The 16,169-nt window shown below is 44.8% G+C and overlaps 2 protein-coding genes across 2 annotated transcripts in view; one reads left to right on the top strand and one right to left on the bottom strand.

The window, feature by feature from the left end:
* Positions 1-3,242: 3,242 nt before the first annotated feature.
* si:dkey-37o8.1 (uncharacterized protein LOC407641 homolog) lies at positions 3,243-7,701 on the bottom strand. Its single transcript, XM_017709230.2, has 7 exons — positions 7,475-7,701; positions 7,222-7,401; positions 6,529-6,825; positions 6,238-6,388; positions 5,883-6,139; positions 3,762-3,996; positions 3,243-3,657 (listed from the first exon to the last, which is right to left on the bottom strand). The coding sequence occupies exons 1-7, from the start codon at positions 7,616-7,618 to the stop codon at positions 3,545-3,547; spliced, it is 1,377 nt and encodes a 458-aa protein (XP_017564719.1). The 5' UTR covers positions 7,619-7,701; the 3' UTR covers positions 3,243-3,544.
* Positions 7,702-10,115: 2,414 nt separating this feature from the next.
* fam49bb (family with sequence similarity 49 member Bb) overlaps positions 10,116-16,169 on the top strand; it is a 94,338-nt gene continuing 88,284 nt past the window's right edge. Inside the window, exon 1 of the mRNA XM_017709232.2 lies at positions 10,116-10,405. The gene's annotated coding sequence lies outside the window, so the exon portion shown is untranslated. The remainder of the gene's footprint in view (positions 10,406-16,169) is intronic.

Genomic DNA, 16,169 nt, shown 5'->3' with positions numbered 1-16,169 from the left:
GGGCAGGGTCGCCTACAGAGCGGCGCTGGTAGCTGTTAATGAAGTGATGCTCTTTTATTAGAGGGTCTCATTTCAGAGGGAAGATCTCAACCACTGCCCTGTAGCTCAGTTCCAAGGGGTTAGAGTGACCCTTGAAAACAAGGGGTAGGGGTAAAAAGAAGAAATGGGACTGGGCTTAAATGTCTTGGTCATAATTTCATGTAACGGCTTCCTGTGAAGAAACTGAGTCTAACACTCTGGAGGTCTTATTCATAACGGTGGTGATGGGAACAAGTTTTCCTAGAATTACGCTGAACAGCATTAAGACGAAAGCATCTGAAAGCTTAACTGTATTAAATCTTCGGACATCTCAGAAAATTGGTGGAATTCCACTTTAAAGGAATTTAAGTGGGGGTATGAGAATTGTTGGGCGAGTTAGATGGTCATATAGCACTCAGGACCACTAATTAGGAGTAAGGGGTCGGAGAAGCTGAAGCAGAATTTGCATCTTTCCACTTACAATGACCGGTGCATAAACTCACTGAAGCGCCTACTTGCATTTGAAAGTAGTTCCCAGCGCAGGACCTGCCAAACCCACAGCCTAACGGTCCAGAACTGAATGCAGTTGAGTGGGAACTGCACAGCTGTGAATGCTGATGGGCTTAAAGAGAAAAGGGTCCCTGTTGTCCATTTAGGAGAACACAGCCTACAGAGCTCCATGTTAGGCTGGCGATGATCTTGGTATCTACTACATGAAAAAGTCTCAAACCGTGGGTGAAAAATCTACTTTACAATTTTCCTCTTTAATACAGGTCATTATGCCAAAACATATTTAGCGTTCCAAGTTTGGGTCCGTGGTCTTGCATTGTAGCCACAAGGCTCACTCAGTTAACATGCAATGGAAGCTTTTACCTCACCAGCAATTTGCAAACTGCATTCCTAAATGACACGATCCTCAAACCACAGAGCTAAATAATCTAAAGTGGACGTGTTTATGTGATCTGACACTTTATGACTGTGTTCACATGCACTCAATAATCCGATAACTGCAGAAAATCAAATTTTGTCAGTAATCTGATCAACGCGTTTACATGCACTTGAGTAATCAGATGATGGGGAAACTCCTGGTCTACAGGAGTCAGACAGTTATCAGACTTTGGCTTTACAACCAGCCAATAAACTCAGAGAAGGCGACGCAACGTAAACGTAACGTAACGTAAAACTTCGCACCACTTTACCTGAAAATATGAACAAACATCATCTCGAAGATGAATATTTAAATCCTATATTTCATGTTTGGTTTCGGCGGCGCTCCATGTGTTTCGCGGCACCTCGTGACGTCCACCGTCTGATCTCGCACATGCTCAGACTGAGAAATCTGAAAGAAATCAGAGTAAGAGCTCACAGCACTGAGAAATCTGATGACTGAGCTCAAATCCAGCCTCTATCAGATTTCTAGACCGGAGTGTGGCGATTACATGACGCCCGAATGTGCATGTTTAACTATGTCACACAGCTTGAGATCAGTTAGCTGGTCTGAGTGGATCAGACCCAGCAGTGCTGCTGGAGTTTACAAGGGGTAGTGGTTGAGATCTTCCCTCTGAAATGAGACCCTCAGATAAAAGAGCATCACTTCATTAACAGCTACTAGCGCCGCTCTGTAGGCGACCCTGCCCGTCTGCAGGGACAGCAGAGGAGGGGAAAGTTCAGCTCCTCACTGCTGGGCTTTAGTCACATTTAGGGATCAAACGCCTTCAAAGAGGGGGGCAATTATCACCGCCAACCTGTATCCAATAAGCTGCCAACCCCTTAATACATCTGATACGGCCAATCAGGGACTTTGAGGGTGATTAGCAGGAGCAGGTGTGGCTAAACAGCTAGTTCTGGAACTTGACTCTGCTTATAATGGTCTCCAAGCTTGGTCTTGCAATGTATTCAAACAGTTTTGGAATGATTGAGGCAGATTTTAGTGCCTGTAAATGCTTCAGATGTCTGGTTCCCACCACTGTAAGGAAAATCCAGGTTTCTCTGCAGCACACTATTTCACATCAACCACTCAACGAGGCTGAAGTTGGAACATTGACAGGATACGGCTTTAAAGGTTTCATCACTTCACTTGGACTGGAGTTTGTCTGAAGCTACAACTGCACTGAACCAATACAATAAACCAGAACTTTTCCCTTTAAAGGGTGTCTACTTTAAACGGAAAGCAAGTTTTATGATGCCAGGATCCTGGCTGTACTAGATTTAGTGACTTGTCCACTTTGAATATTGTGGGAAGTGATCAGGTCAATGTTAAACAGTGTAGAAAGTCAGTGTTGTGGTCAATGGCTCAATAGAGAAGTGTACAGACGCTGCAGAATAGTCAAAACCAAGTGGTCATTTTATTTACCATCCAAAAGTCTGTGACCCCTGAAGTGATGATAGTGGTAAACCGTTTGGGGTTGTTTTTCACTGCCCTGCATCTCAGGGATTTTGTCTTAATACCCAAACAGACTCAGAGATGCATAACCATTCACATAACAGGTAGCGTGCTTATATAATGCTTATATAAATGGCTCAAATGTAGAGTTTATATGCTTTGTTACACCATCCTTATTCTCCAGGGTATATTTTGGTTTGTCCATCTGAATTTCTGTGACCAAGTAAGACTTTTTAATTTTTTTTTTTTTTTTGTAAAAAGTTCCCCTCAGAGGGTGTTTTATGATCCACACATCACTACATGCTCACAATTCACTGCTGAAAGCCAAAAATCTGCGCCGCTCTTTGTGTTATTTTCTAAAAGTGATGTTTCCAGAGCAGATCACTGAAGAGACGCCGTCTGTTTATAGTTTAGAGCCCAGATTTGGGGAAAAACGGGTCGACTTTCAGTAGAAAAAACAAACTGAGTTCAGCTTCTTTTATTATAAGGGTTTAAAATGACGTCACCGTCTATTAGACTGGAGAGAAGAGCTACAGCCGCACACCACGCCCAGCTTCTGAATGGAGCTTATGGAATATGAACGTTATGAAGAACATGACCGAGCATGATTTGGAACCAGTGGTGGTCCCAAGGAGTTTGAGGTTACCTTCAGTTTGGTGACAAAGGTACAACCGTTACTACATCACTACCTTTGCAGTATTGGTTCCCATAAGTTTGCTCTTCTCCCCTTGAAAGCCTGAGACCTCATTTAGAACCAGATGCATTTATTATTAAAAAAAAAAAAAAAAAAAAAAAAAAACCACCACACACCACACACCAAAAAAGACACCACACCATCTCATTACAGCACCACCTGCACTTTATTCTACTGTTGAGTAACAGGATTCATAAATAGAAGGGCTCTAGCATTAACACAGGATTCTGATCCAACTCACTAATTTCAGTAAATTAAATTTTGCAGTCCATCAACTTACAACCCAAGACCCAGGTACTGATTCCAGCTCTGCCTGCTAGCTCAAGCAGCATCAACATAAAGTGCTTTGTGCCACAATAAACAAAAGCAGCCTATAGAGGCTCATACCAGACTGCTGGTAAAGAAAAAATAAAAAATAAAGAATTCATAAAAAAGGTTAAATGATCAACTCATTTCGTTACTTGAGCTTTCTGCCCAGATTTCTTCAATGGTTCCACCTTCTCCACCGACTTTATCACTCCTACAGCAACAGTCTGCTTCAGATCCCGGGCAGCAAACCGCCCTGAAAGGAACACAGATGGCACTATAGTAAACATGCGGCTGCTCAGGCTCTACAGTCTGAGTTTCGGCAAAAACTGGATTCATGAAAAGGCACCGACTCCTCACCTAAAGGAGGGTAGCTGAAGAAACTCTCCACACAAAGGGGTTTGATGGGGACGAGTTTGACCGTGGCAGCATCCCCCGACACCAGGACCTGGGGCCAGTCTTCCAGCTTCTTCCCCATGCGACGGTCAAGCTTTTCCTGCAGTTCTGCAAAGCGGCACGTCACGTGGGTGGTGTGGCAGTCCAGCACTGGAGAGTAGCCACACTTGATTTTGCCTGGGTGATTCAGAATGATGACCTATGGAAGAGAACGTTAGGATAGCAGTGGTTCCCAATCCTGGTCCTGGAGCAGCCTTGCACAATACCTTACCATGCACTTACTGTTTTCCCTGCCATCTCCATACCTTATCCAACTATATTACAGCAGTGAAATGCATGCAGGGCAGGAGGTGCAGAAGGACCAGGGTTGGGAACCTGTGGCACAGTGCTACCCAATCCAGTACAAACAAACACTGCATCACCTAATCTCAACTGGTCCAGTTCATGAGCTTATCAAGGTGAGAACAAGGACAAAGTTCAGAGTATTGGGTCCAAGCCTGGGACTGAAGCACTAGCAAGATCCAGAGCATAACCTATAAACTGTTCTACCTTGGGTTCTCCAACCTGGTCCTGGAGTACCTGATCAGCCTTTCATGGGTTTAAAAATCATTGTAAAAGCAACAAAGCTGTAAATGAGCCATTCAAAGGGTTAACATGAAGTGAGCATTCTAGAGAAACTCCAAGTTGGTCAGCAGTGGTTTTGCTGTTGTCACAAAACCTTGCATCTCCATGTGTTGATTCAGTTTGACATTGAAAATGCATGTTGGTCTTAAGATCATGTGAATTTAATGGATGGACCAAAAGAAACTGCCCAAAATGACAGATGTCTGGTTCCATTGACTTACACAAAGCAATACACGTTTTTCTTCCTTCTCCTGTAAAGTTACCATTTGAGATGCAAAGATTTGTTCCAACAGTGATTTAATACAAGACTGCCAGGCATGCATGTCTGAGCAGGTGTCCCCAAATCTGAGTGGCTGCAGGTTCACTCCAAAAATGCAGTTCTTTGAAGACTGACCAGTTGATAAAGCAAGTGAAACCAGGTGTGATCCTGCTCATTTGGAATGAAAACCTGCAGCTCCCAGCCCCTTGCAGATGAGGCAGACCTCCATCTCAGACTGTTTACAGTAGTTTTTGGCCTTAAAGGATTCAGGTCATGGCAGAGGTCCACACAAGGCATCACAGCAGTCCCCGGAGAACACTTCAGCTTTAGCACCAGCCATTCTCTACATTACCTAAAGACAACATCCCCAGATCTCCCACTAATTGAGCAACGTTAAACTCATACATGCAGGTTCACTGGATAGTAAGTCAGCCAGGAGCAGGGGTGCACATCTTCAGTCCTGAAGGGCCAGCATCCAGCAGAGTTTGGCGATTTACCTGCTCCAACACACCTGATTACACTGACCTGTTCACTAAAGCTGGCAATTAACATGTTTGAGTGGGGAAACCTCAACTGTGCTGGACAAAAGCCCTCCATGGCCAGAGTTGTGCACCCCTGTGTTAGAGGCATCACTTGTTCCCTGGTTCCCATCACCACCACTGAAGAAATCAGTGGTGGTGATGGGAACCAGCCAAATCAGTCCAAGTTTATCTAAAATGAAATACAAATCAAATGGTTTGTTGTGAAATTTTAACTTAATTTGGTCCATTTTTCTTCTATGACCAAATTAACTTATGATTCCTTGTGTTACTGTTGAGATTCATCACCGGTCCATAAAGCACCAAGCTGCCACCAGCAAGAAGTGCTATAAATGAGTTAGCAAAATTACTACATCTCAACCACTTCACATTTTGAACAATGGGTGGAATCCCCCTACAGCAGCCATAGATTACATTAGATTGTGTGATCTAGCAAAGGAATCTGCACCATGGTCATTTGAAAAACTTGTTTATATAATTAATATTGGAATAAGGCTCTTAGAATTTGGGGTCTGAGGAATGAATTTAATTTTGACTGACCATTTAATATAGAAATGGACACCAAGTGCCTCAGTTTACCATCTCAGGTCAAACCATGCTGAATGATCTTAAACACTTGTTCTACAACCATCCACACAGAGCTCGTTTGCAAGCATGGCCCACCTGAGCGATGAAGCTGCTGACATCAGACGGTGGGTCTTGCTGGGCATTACCAGCCACATCTCCCCGTCTTAGATTCTTCACAGACACGTTCTTGATGTTGAAGCCCACATTGTGGCCAGGCAGTGCAGTCTGGAGCCCCTGGTGATGCATCTCAATGGACTTCACCTCTGCAGTCAACTTGGCTGGGGAGAAGGTCAGAACCATGCCAGGCTTCAGGATCCCAGTCTCAATCTTACCCACAGGAACTGTGCCAATCCCTGGGGAGGTGAAAGAGGAGAACTGGAATGTTAAAATCCTGAAGATGAAGGCCATATGCATCTTTATTGTATTGAAGGAGTGGTGAAAATGTATCAACCGCCAATTTTGTAGACATCTTGCAGGGGTAGACGGAGGGGCTTGTTAGCAGTTCGGATTGGAGGGTACAACGAGTCCAGCACCTCCAACAGAGTCTTGCCACTTGAGAAGCCGTCCTTTCTCTTTATCTTCCAGCCTTTGAACCAGGCCATCTGGAAGAAGAGATCAGACAGTTAGCTGCAGTCTGCAGCCACCAGCAAGGCTGTCCAGTTCAAACACTCAAACCTGCTGAGCAAGGGAGTCACCAGAATGAGCTGGACACTTGCTGTGGAGGTTCAAGAATGAATCTCACCTTCTGTGATGGTGCAAGCATGTTCTCCCCACCCCAACCAGACACAGGAACAAAAGGCACCGCAGTTGGGTCGTAACCAATCTTCTTGATGAAGACCATCACGTTCTTCATCACCTCATCATACCGTTTTTGGCTGAAAGGTGGCTCGGTCAGGTCCATTTTGTTGACACACACAATGAGCTGCTTGACCCCAAGGGTGTAGGCCAGCAAGGCGTGCTCCCTAGTCTGACCGTTACGAGATACACCTGCCTCAAACTCTCCTTTCGCTGCAGAAACAACCAGAAGAGCAGCATCGGCCTAGAAATGGAAACACTGCCGTGTTAGAGGTAGACCAGAGAAGAAAGGCAGTGTTTGGAAGCACCTAGATATGCATCTCAAAAGATGGCTCTTCTATGGTTCTTTAGTAAAAACTGTGGTCCATGTAGAACCATGCACACAAAGAATATTTTGCATGCTTAAATGGTTCTTTACATTGATTAATGGGTTGTACAGGATTCTCTAAAGAACTTTTTTGAAAGCTCAGCCTTTTTATTGCTACATAAAAGTCCCCAGCTGAAGAGCCATTTCACTGTGCAGAGAACCTTTCAAGCCTACAATTGTTGCTTCAAGTGTTTATCCTTTTATCTACACCACTATCTTTACTGAAGAACCCTCAGAGAACCTTCTTTGAGCACAGAGTACTCTGGATACTACCTGAGACGTTCCAGTAATCATGTTCTTAATAAAGTCACGGTGGCCAGGTGCATCTATTATCGTTATCACATACTTCTGAGTGTTGAACTTTAACAAGGAAATGTCAATGGTGATGCCACGCTCCCTTTCTGCTTTCAGCTTGTCTAGAACCCATGCATACTTGAAGGAACCCTTGCCCATCTGTGGAGAAATACAACTCAGTTTAGTATAAAACAGAACAGGCCCAATAAGGGACCAAGGTGCAATCTCATACCTGGGACGCAGCCTTCTCGTACTTCTCCAGGGTTCTCGGGTCCACTCCACCACACTTGTAAACAAGGTGACCTGTGGTCGTCGACTTGCCACTGTCAACATGACCAATGATGACCAGATTGATGTGAATCCTCTCTTTTGCCATGCTGTAGGTGAAGTCCTAGTTCTATCAGTGCAGATGAACTGAGCTCTATGTTCTCTGTTTTTATGACTTCTGCAGACTGGCAGGTTCTGGTTGTTTATATAGCCTAAGTGACAATCATTTGGCTCCATCTGAACAGCCCACTCTAATTGATCTCAGGTGAGTTAATTATGGTCAGGCTGAGCTCTGCTCTGACTCATTCCACTCTGCTCTTGTATGCAGCTCAAAAGGTACCAGCTTATTTATTTCAGAGGACCTCATTAGACGTGTGTTCAGGATAGATCTGTTTTGTCTGCTGAAGTGTGTCACTGTGTATTGGGACTGGTGAGCCTCTTATTCCCCAGGGCATATTTTCGTTTGTCTATTTGAATTGGGGGCAGTCGTGGGCTGGAGGTTAGGGAACCAGTCTTGTGACTGGAAGGTCGCCGGTTCGATCCCCAGAGCCGACCGTCCATGACTGAGGTGTCCTTGAGCAAGACACCTAACCCCCAACTGCTCCCCGGGTACCGTGGATTGGGCTGCCCACCGCTCTGGGCAAGTGTGCTCACTGCCCCCTAGTGTGTGTGCGCTCACTAGTGTGTATGTGGTGTTTCACTTCACGGATGGGTTAAATGCGGAGGTGAAATTTCCCCGTTGTGGGACTAATAAGGGTCTCTTAATCTTAAATGACCGAACTGTAAGACAAATTATCAGTAACTGCATGAAATAAATGCAAATTTTATTTTATTTTATTACTGGTAACACTTTATTTGGGTGGTCCACTGTAGATATTTAAGTAACATTAATCTGAATAGTCATTCACTGCCACTGAACTTGAACTTGAATGTTACTCTGATGGTTCGTTGTGCTTTGTAAATGCTCAGTCAGCCTTTCAGTAACATTCAACTGAACTTGAACTTCAGTGTGAAAGAGTTTATTGAATCCATCCCTGAACCCTACACCTAACCCTGACCTTAACCTCAAGGCAAAACCCACATTTACTCCTAACCCTAACCCTAATGTTGCTGATGATCAACTGAGGATCACCAGAAAGTTCATTAGTGATTTAAGCAGCTGTGGAGCGTCTGTAGGGGACTGTCCAAAAAAAAGTGACCTTATTTTTTTTTTTGTAAAATCTCCCTCAAATGAACAGAACGTGTGTTTTATGATCTCCACATATCACTACATGCTCACAATTCACTGCTGAAAGCCAAAAATCTGCGCCGCTCTTTGTGTTGTTCTCTAAAAGTGATGTTTCCAGAGCAGATCACTGAAGAGACGCCGTCTGTTTATAGTTTAGAGACCAGATTTGGGGAAAAACGGGTCGACTTTCAGTAGAAAAACAAACTGAGTTCAGCTTCTTTTATTATAAGGGTTTAAAATGACGTCACCGTCTATTAGACTGGAGAGAAGAACTACAGCCTCACACGACGCCCAGCTTCTGAATGGAGCTCATGGAGTATGAACGTTATGAAGAACATGACCAAGTGTGGTTTGGAGCCACCGGTGGTCTCGAGGAGCTGAAGAGGTTAAAAAGGCAGGATTTTTTTTTCTCCCAAATAAAATGTAAAAAAAGAGAAATAAATAAAAGAAAATGCATTTTTAAATAAACTCCAGCAGCACTGCTGTGTCTGATCCACTCAGACCAGCACAACACACCACCACCACGTCAGCGTTACTGCAGTGCTGAGAATGACCAACCACCCAAACATTACCTGCTCTGTGAGGGTCCATGGGGGTCCTGACCACTGAAGAACAGGGTAACAGAGTATCAGAGAAACAGATGGACTACAGTCTGTAACTGTAGAACTACAGAGTGCAGCTATACGGTCAGTGGAGCTGATAAAGTGGACAGTGAGCGTGGAAACGAGGAACTGGTCTGGCCGGTTAATCAAATTTCTGCATAATTCGGTGTGTGAGGTATAAACAGACTGATTCAGGGCGGTCCGATGTGAAATGGTTCAGACGTCTTTACAGTGGTGGTGATGGGAACCAGACGTCACCATGACTACAACACAGAAATAGACACTTTATTTACCATCCAGAACCACCAGAGAACCTCCACGAGTCTTCTGAGTGATTATATTGAATGTTGGTGATAAAATAGAGGAAAATGTGAAAACAGTAAAGCTTTCTCTCGGGAGTCATAAATCAGCGTCTCAGTCATCAGGCGGTGAATTCAGAACCATCTCCCGTGGGAACTTTCTGTGAGGAGCTTTTAGAGGGGGACGTCTGGTTCCTATCACCACCACTGTGAACGGTTCTGACTCGGTAAGTTTATCCAGAACGGAGCGCTTCACACCGAACCGCTCAGAACGGCTCTGTTTACATCTCATCCAATGAATTATGTGGAGAATTTGAAAAATGTGTGCAGTTCCACTTTAATTGTAATGTAGGGGCTGATAACTCAGCGTAGTCCGGATAACGGGACTCGGTCAGGTGTGGCGGTCAGAGCGGTTGCTCCAGCGGGCCACAGGGGGCGCTAGAGAACCAGCAGTGTTTTACAATGAGCTGCAACTGAACGCATACTCAATACAAGTCGTTATTTGCTGAAAGAAGAGCCCAGCTGTGGCCGGCCGGTCACGGAGGAGTGCCCCCCCCACCGCAGGCCGCTGTCCGTTTCTCTCCGCTTTCTCCAGTGGACCTCCTCTCTGAACCTGTCCACCAGCTCAGTGACGTCTCCCAACCCGGAAACAGCAGCGAGACAGCTGAGAGAGGGAGGGAGAAGTCGAGCACTCTGCCCGGAGCTCAGTGAGGCACCCGGACTCCGCACGGCTTTCTCCACGGTGCCCCCTGCCCTGTCCTGTCCAGGTACGTCCCGATCCATCTTTGCCTTCCCGCTGGAGGTGGCGAGGCGCTCCGCGGCGCTGCGCCGAGAGCGCAGCCGGCTTTGGGAGCGCTCAGCCGGGCGTGCAGCCGAGAGAGCTCCGCGGCGTGACTGAGCGGTGGTCGGAGGTTGCGGCCCAGAACTTGTGAAACATGCCGCTGAGGGGGTCAGTGGGACGAGCAGACCCCTTTTAACCCCTGGTCCAAAGCTAAATAGGGGGGGCAAAAGGCCGCTACCGTGACGAGGCTTCCTATTCGCCAGCTTCTTGTTCGAATACTCCCGTCCCACCTTAAATGGTGCATGCAGTCGCAGCAGTAGCCTCAGGCGCCAGAAGGTAACTTTTGCACCATTTAAGGTGGAACGGGAGAATTCGAGCAGGAGGCTGTGCTACAGTAACTCAACAATAGATTAACGGTAACGTTAGCTGGGCAGGAGGGGTGGACGATACGGTCGCATTGTATCACGGTACATGATATGCATCGCGATATTTAGTTTTTCTGACATTAAATAAGTTGGAACAGAGAAAGTGGAAGATGTAATGTCACATACAAATACAATACTACTACTAATAGTAATAATAATAATAATAATAATAATAATAATGATCATAATAATAATAAAACTACATGCTCAAAATGACGGCTCTTTAAGGGCTTTTAGCAAAAGCAAGTTCTTCAGATTGATGGAGCACATGCTTATGGTTCTATACAGCACCAAAAAGGGTTCTTCTATTGTTGTTTCTATTGTTATGCAATAGAAAAACCCTTTCTGGTGCTATGCAGAACCATTAATAAAAATGCACCAAATAAGAACCACGTACAGCACATTCTCCATCAATCTGAAGAACCATTTCACCACGCGCAGAACCGTTTAAGCATGCAAATGGTTCTGAATGGAGCCATGGCCTCAATCGAAAAACCACATTTAAGTGTGTACAGTGATTTTTATTCAGTGTTCTACACAAATCCAGTTAAACAGGCCGTTATGCTCACTTTGACAGTGTGGCTGGCTCTTCAAGTACTGACGATATCCGTGATGTGCTCAGAAAAGGATATTGTGACCTTATTTATCGTGATAATGATCAAATATCGTCATATCGCCCACCCCTATGGTCTGCATGGTCATTTTTACATCGAAACTGTTAAGCAAATCTGGTTTGTTTCAGTTTGGGTGAGTGAAATTTTAAGGCACTCCAGCAACTCGGTGTACGCTGGGTGCTTTCCGGGTAAATCTAAGTGTGTTCATGCACCCTTAAAGCTGTTTGAGGTCCTGTTGTGCGCCTTAGCTCAGCTTTAAAGCTACACATTAACTTTTTCTCAGAGGAAAGCGGCACGTTTGGAGCTTTTCATGTGTTTCTTGGTTAGAAAAATGACATGGAAAGCTGGGATATGGGTCCAGTTAAATTTTAAGCGAAGATGGTTGGATTACATTCCCCGACTAAGGTACCACCCCAGCATTTGTGCCCTGGAAAGCAGAAAGCATTTTTCCTGACACTGTACACCATGAACAGGCTGGAATATGCTCCTACCGGATGGGCATGTGGAGCAAACGAATGTGCTCTTGTAGCAGGTCCAGTATGTGTGATGCCCATCCTGCCTGCGAGTGGTCAGAATGGACAGAATGCATTTTTTTTTTGCCAACCTCAGAACACTTGCGCACTGGTTCAGTTTCAGCAGTTGGCCTTCACACTTGCTTTTCTGACCGGGCTTGGGTGCTGCCCAAGCATTTGAACTGCAGAATGTCAGGGGTAATTGGTTTTGAGCCCCTTCGCCTGGCCTGGTAGGAAATGCTCTGCTTCTCCATGTCGGTGCAAATCCAGAGTGTGTTTAAATTACGACCCCCCCCGTTCTTCCCTTCGAGAGATCTTTTGATTGGTAGGCTGTAGATGTGATTGACTTTGTGGACAGTAGACAAAGTAGCGTTCTTGTGTCTTTGCACATGCTTGCACGCTTCAGACATCCTGCAGGTAGCTTGTGTGAATGTGGTGCACCACAGTCATCAATCGTTCTGCAGTGAGTTACTGACTCGGCCGCTAACTCTTCAGAATTTGCCTCAGATTTTGCCTCCGTTCTGGAAAACCCTTCATCTTCGGGCAGTACGAAGTGCCCTAGCTGAATTCGGTTATCCTGCCGCCCCGCTGTCGTCTGTCCTTTCTTCCCCTTTTATGGTATGTAGGTAAGACTCTGAAAGTGGAAGCAGAAAGAAGACAGGAAGTCAGCGTGCTGGTGGTTATGAGACACTATGTGTCAGCCGCTCGTGTAAGTGTAGCCATATTGACTGCTCTTCCCAGCATGGCCATTTGGTCTGTTTGGCATCCCATCTGTGGGAGTGGGAGGATGCTGAGAGCTCTGAATGGCTGCATTTCATTTGTGATACATCAGACGGGATCAAAGCAAACCCAGCACTCGTTTGAGCATCGCACCGAGCTCCACCACTCCATTCAGCTGGGAGGGTGCAGTGCTGAAGGCATGAGGATGGAGAGATGGTCTCAAGGGCCATGGATGGATGGATAGGCAGATGGATGGGTGGATGAGCGGATGGATGGTTGGATTGATTGGCAGATGGATGTATAGTTGGACGGATAGGTGGATGAATAGTTGGACAGATAGTTGGACAGATGAATGGGCATATGGACAGGTGGATGGATAGGGATGGATAGTTGGATGGATAGTTGGATGGATGGACATGGATGGATAGATGGATAGTTGGACGGATAGTTGGACAGATGAATGGACAGATGGACGGATAGGGATGGATGGACAGATAGTTGGACAGATAGTTGGATGGGTGGATGGATAGATGGATAGTTGGATGAATAGTTGGACGGATAGGGTTGGATGGATGCATAGATAGTTGGATGGATGACTGGTTGGACAGATGAATGAATAGTTGGATGGATAGATGGACACGTGGAAGGATGGATAACTAGATTGATGGTCAGATGGATAGTTGGATGAATAGTTGGATGGATAGGGTTGGATGGATGGATAGTTGGATGAACAGACAGATGGATGGACGGATAGATAGATAGATGGAAGGATGGACAGATGGACGGATGGATGGACGGATAGATGGATGTTACGGATAGATAGATGGATGGATGGACAGATTAATGGACAGATAGATGGATGGATGGACAGGTTGAAGAGCTGAGCAATACGTCACAATATGCTTTTCTGTCATTCACATCATCTGTATTTCCCATCTGTATTCAAAAGAGAGAATAACTACGCTCTTAAAAGACGGTTATTAAAGGGAACCCAACAATGTTCTTCTATTGTTACAGTGTCAAGCCTCTAACAGTAGAGGAACGCTTTTTGGTGTGATATCAAACCCTTTTCAAATAGATTCTATATAGAACCGGCTATAGCAAATTCTCTATCAATCTGGAGAACCCTTTCATGACGCAGAGAATCTTTTAGTCATGTAAATAAATAAGTGTGTGGACACCCTGGTACCCAGCTCCTGGAGAGCTGCCCTCCTGCAGTCTAGCATCGACCCCACCTGATGCATTAATTGATTCTTTCAGAGGTAATTGGTTGTGTTGGAAATGGCACACTGTGTACGGTTTACTGCGTTCTGCTCTAGCATATACTATATATTTCATGCCGCTCTTCATCAGTAATATACAGTAGTGTGCATGGGACAGTGGGACTGAGCCGATCAGACCATCTCACCACCTGTCCTATTTTCTTCAGCCCTCCAGTCACTGCTCCTACCCGCCTTTCAGCATGTACGTTTATATCTTGGTCAGCAGATCTGCCTCTGTGATGTTTAAAATACACCCCATACCATGACAGAGGGCAGGATTTGTTTTCTGTCCATTTCCAAAACCACAAATAAACTTTAAAAATGTCAGCTGTGGATTGATCTGTGTGAGCTCACCTGCTTTCCTCCGTGTAGTAGTTGGTAATACGAGCTGGTTTGACTGAACAATAAGCAGAATGACTCGAGACGGGAGCCTGAAAGCCGATGCTGAGCAAATGTTTGGGATGAGAACAAGTTGTTTTAACCATGTTATCTGTGCAGTATGTTAATTAAAGCAACACTACATATGATTTGGGGATTTGGAGCCCCCTCTGGTGGGAATATGTAATTGCACGCAACATGCGGAAGACGTTTTGTAATGTTGGCTGTACTTCAGACCCCACAAGTGGATGAATCTGATTTTCGCGATTGTGCTGAAAGAGTATTTGAAGAGGACTTCGGCGAAGGACGCGTTTTCTGAGGATGTGAGTGAATTATCTACTGTTGTCATCACATCTTCATCAGGTTTTGAGATCGTTTGAGACCTAAACCTCAAGCCAGACGTTCGAATCGGGTGAAGTATATTTAATTGCGAGTTTTCTGGCAAGTGTTTGTTTTCTACAAATTAATGTCCATTCTTTATTTATTATTATTATTATTATTATTATTACCAAGACCACCAGTGTGTCCACTTTGGTTGGTTAGTGTAGTGGGTCACACCTCTGCCTTCTACGCTGTGGACTGGGGTTCAATCCCCACCTGGGTAAACACCCTACACTATACCAATAAGAGTCCTTGGGCAAGACTCCTAAGACCACCTTCGCCTTCCTGTGTAAAATGATCAAATTGTAAGTCGCTCTGGATAAGAGCGTCAGCCAAATGCTGTAAATGTAAATGGCTGGCTTGTTGTGGTTGTGATGTCACAGAGCATGGACATTTGGTTGCATCTGATTGGTCTAGCTCTTCTATAAGCAGGTACACTTAAAACTACAGCTACACTCCACTTAAAACTTGGTCGTAGTGTCGAGTGTAATTAAAATCGCAGCTCTTGCGCTACGTCAGATTGCGATTCTGATATAAAACCAGTTCATCACAGAGAGAGCTCTGGATGTTGCTGGAGCCGTACGTCGTCTGGTATCCATGGCATAGTGGCGAAATTGACGTTGGTCACATGTTACAGGAGCTTGGTTGACAGCTGCCTCAGAAAGTGTTCTTCGTTAGTTTTGGGCCTACAGTGTGTTTTACTTGTATAAGTAGGAATACATGCAGGTGGGCCTGCCCCAGCAAACAGATTGGGAATTGGTCGTGTTTTCATTGAGTATTCAAATACATGCATTTAAAAAAATTATGAATTTTTATGGCTGAGTATGATTCTGATTTCCTCACAGCCAAATTGGCTGATAGCTGATTTTGGCAAACACACAAGACATAACAGCACATTTCCAGCACTGATTATCAATATAATTAACATTATTACCTCTTTAAATGGTCAGAATGGCATTTCAAATTTTCCACTTATGAATTCCTACTTAAATCCAGTGGTGGACAGTAACTGAGTAACTGAGTAACTGAGTAAATGTAATGAGTTTCTGTACTTTAGTATTTTTGGTGTATCTGTACTGAAGTTTCTCTGTTCTGGACTTTTTCCTTTCACTCCACTACATTTCAGAGTCTAATATCCGACTTTTTCCTCCTACATTTTGAGAAATCTGTCGTTCCTTTTGGTTTCTGTGTGTATAAAAACGTAACATGTCAAAACGAAAGAAGCGCAAAGCCAGAGCACCAATCAGGGCCCAGCGGTCACTTTGTTTAGAGCTGGTTTTGACCTGTTGGTCATACCGACCCAGTGCAGCACGCGGTTCAACGTCAGCGCAGCAGCGTAAAACTTTGGGAGAGTCTGTTCAACATAAATGATGAACTAACCTAACTTTGTGTAAATAGAGCTCAATATAGAAATATGTCCACATATGCAGTCGAGACTGACGCGGCTTTTTTCTGAAT

The sequence above is a fragment of the Pygocentrus nattereri genome, chromosome 24 (assembly GCF_015220715.1).
Source record: "Pygocentrus nattereri isolate fPygNat1 chromosome 24, fPygNat1.pri, whole genome shotgun sequence".
Classification (NCBI taxonomy): Eukaryota; Metazoa; Chordata; class Actinopteri; order Characiformes; family Serrasalmidae; genus Pygocentrus; species Pygocentrus nattereri.
This window is presented reverse-complemented; position numbering and strand designations above follow the sequence as displayed.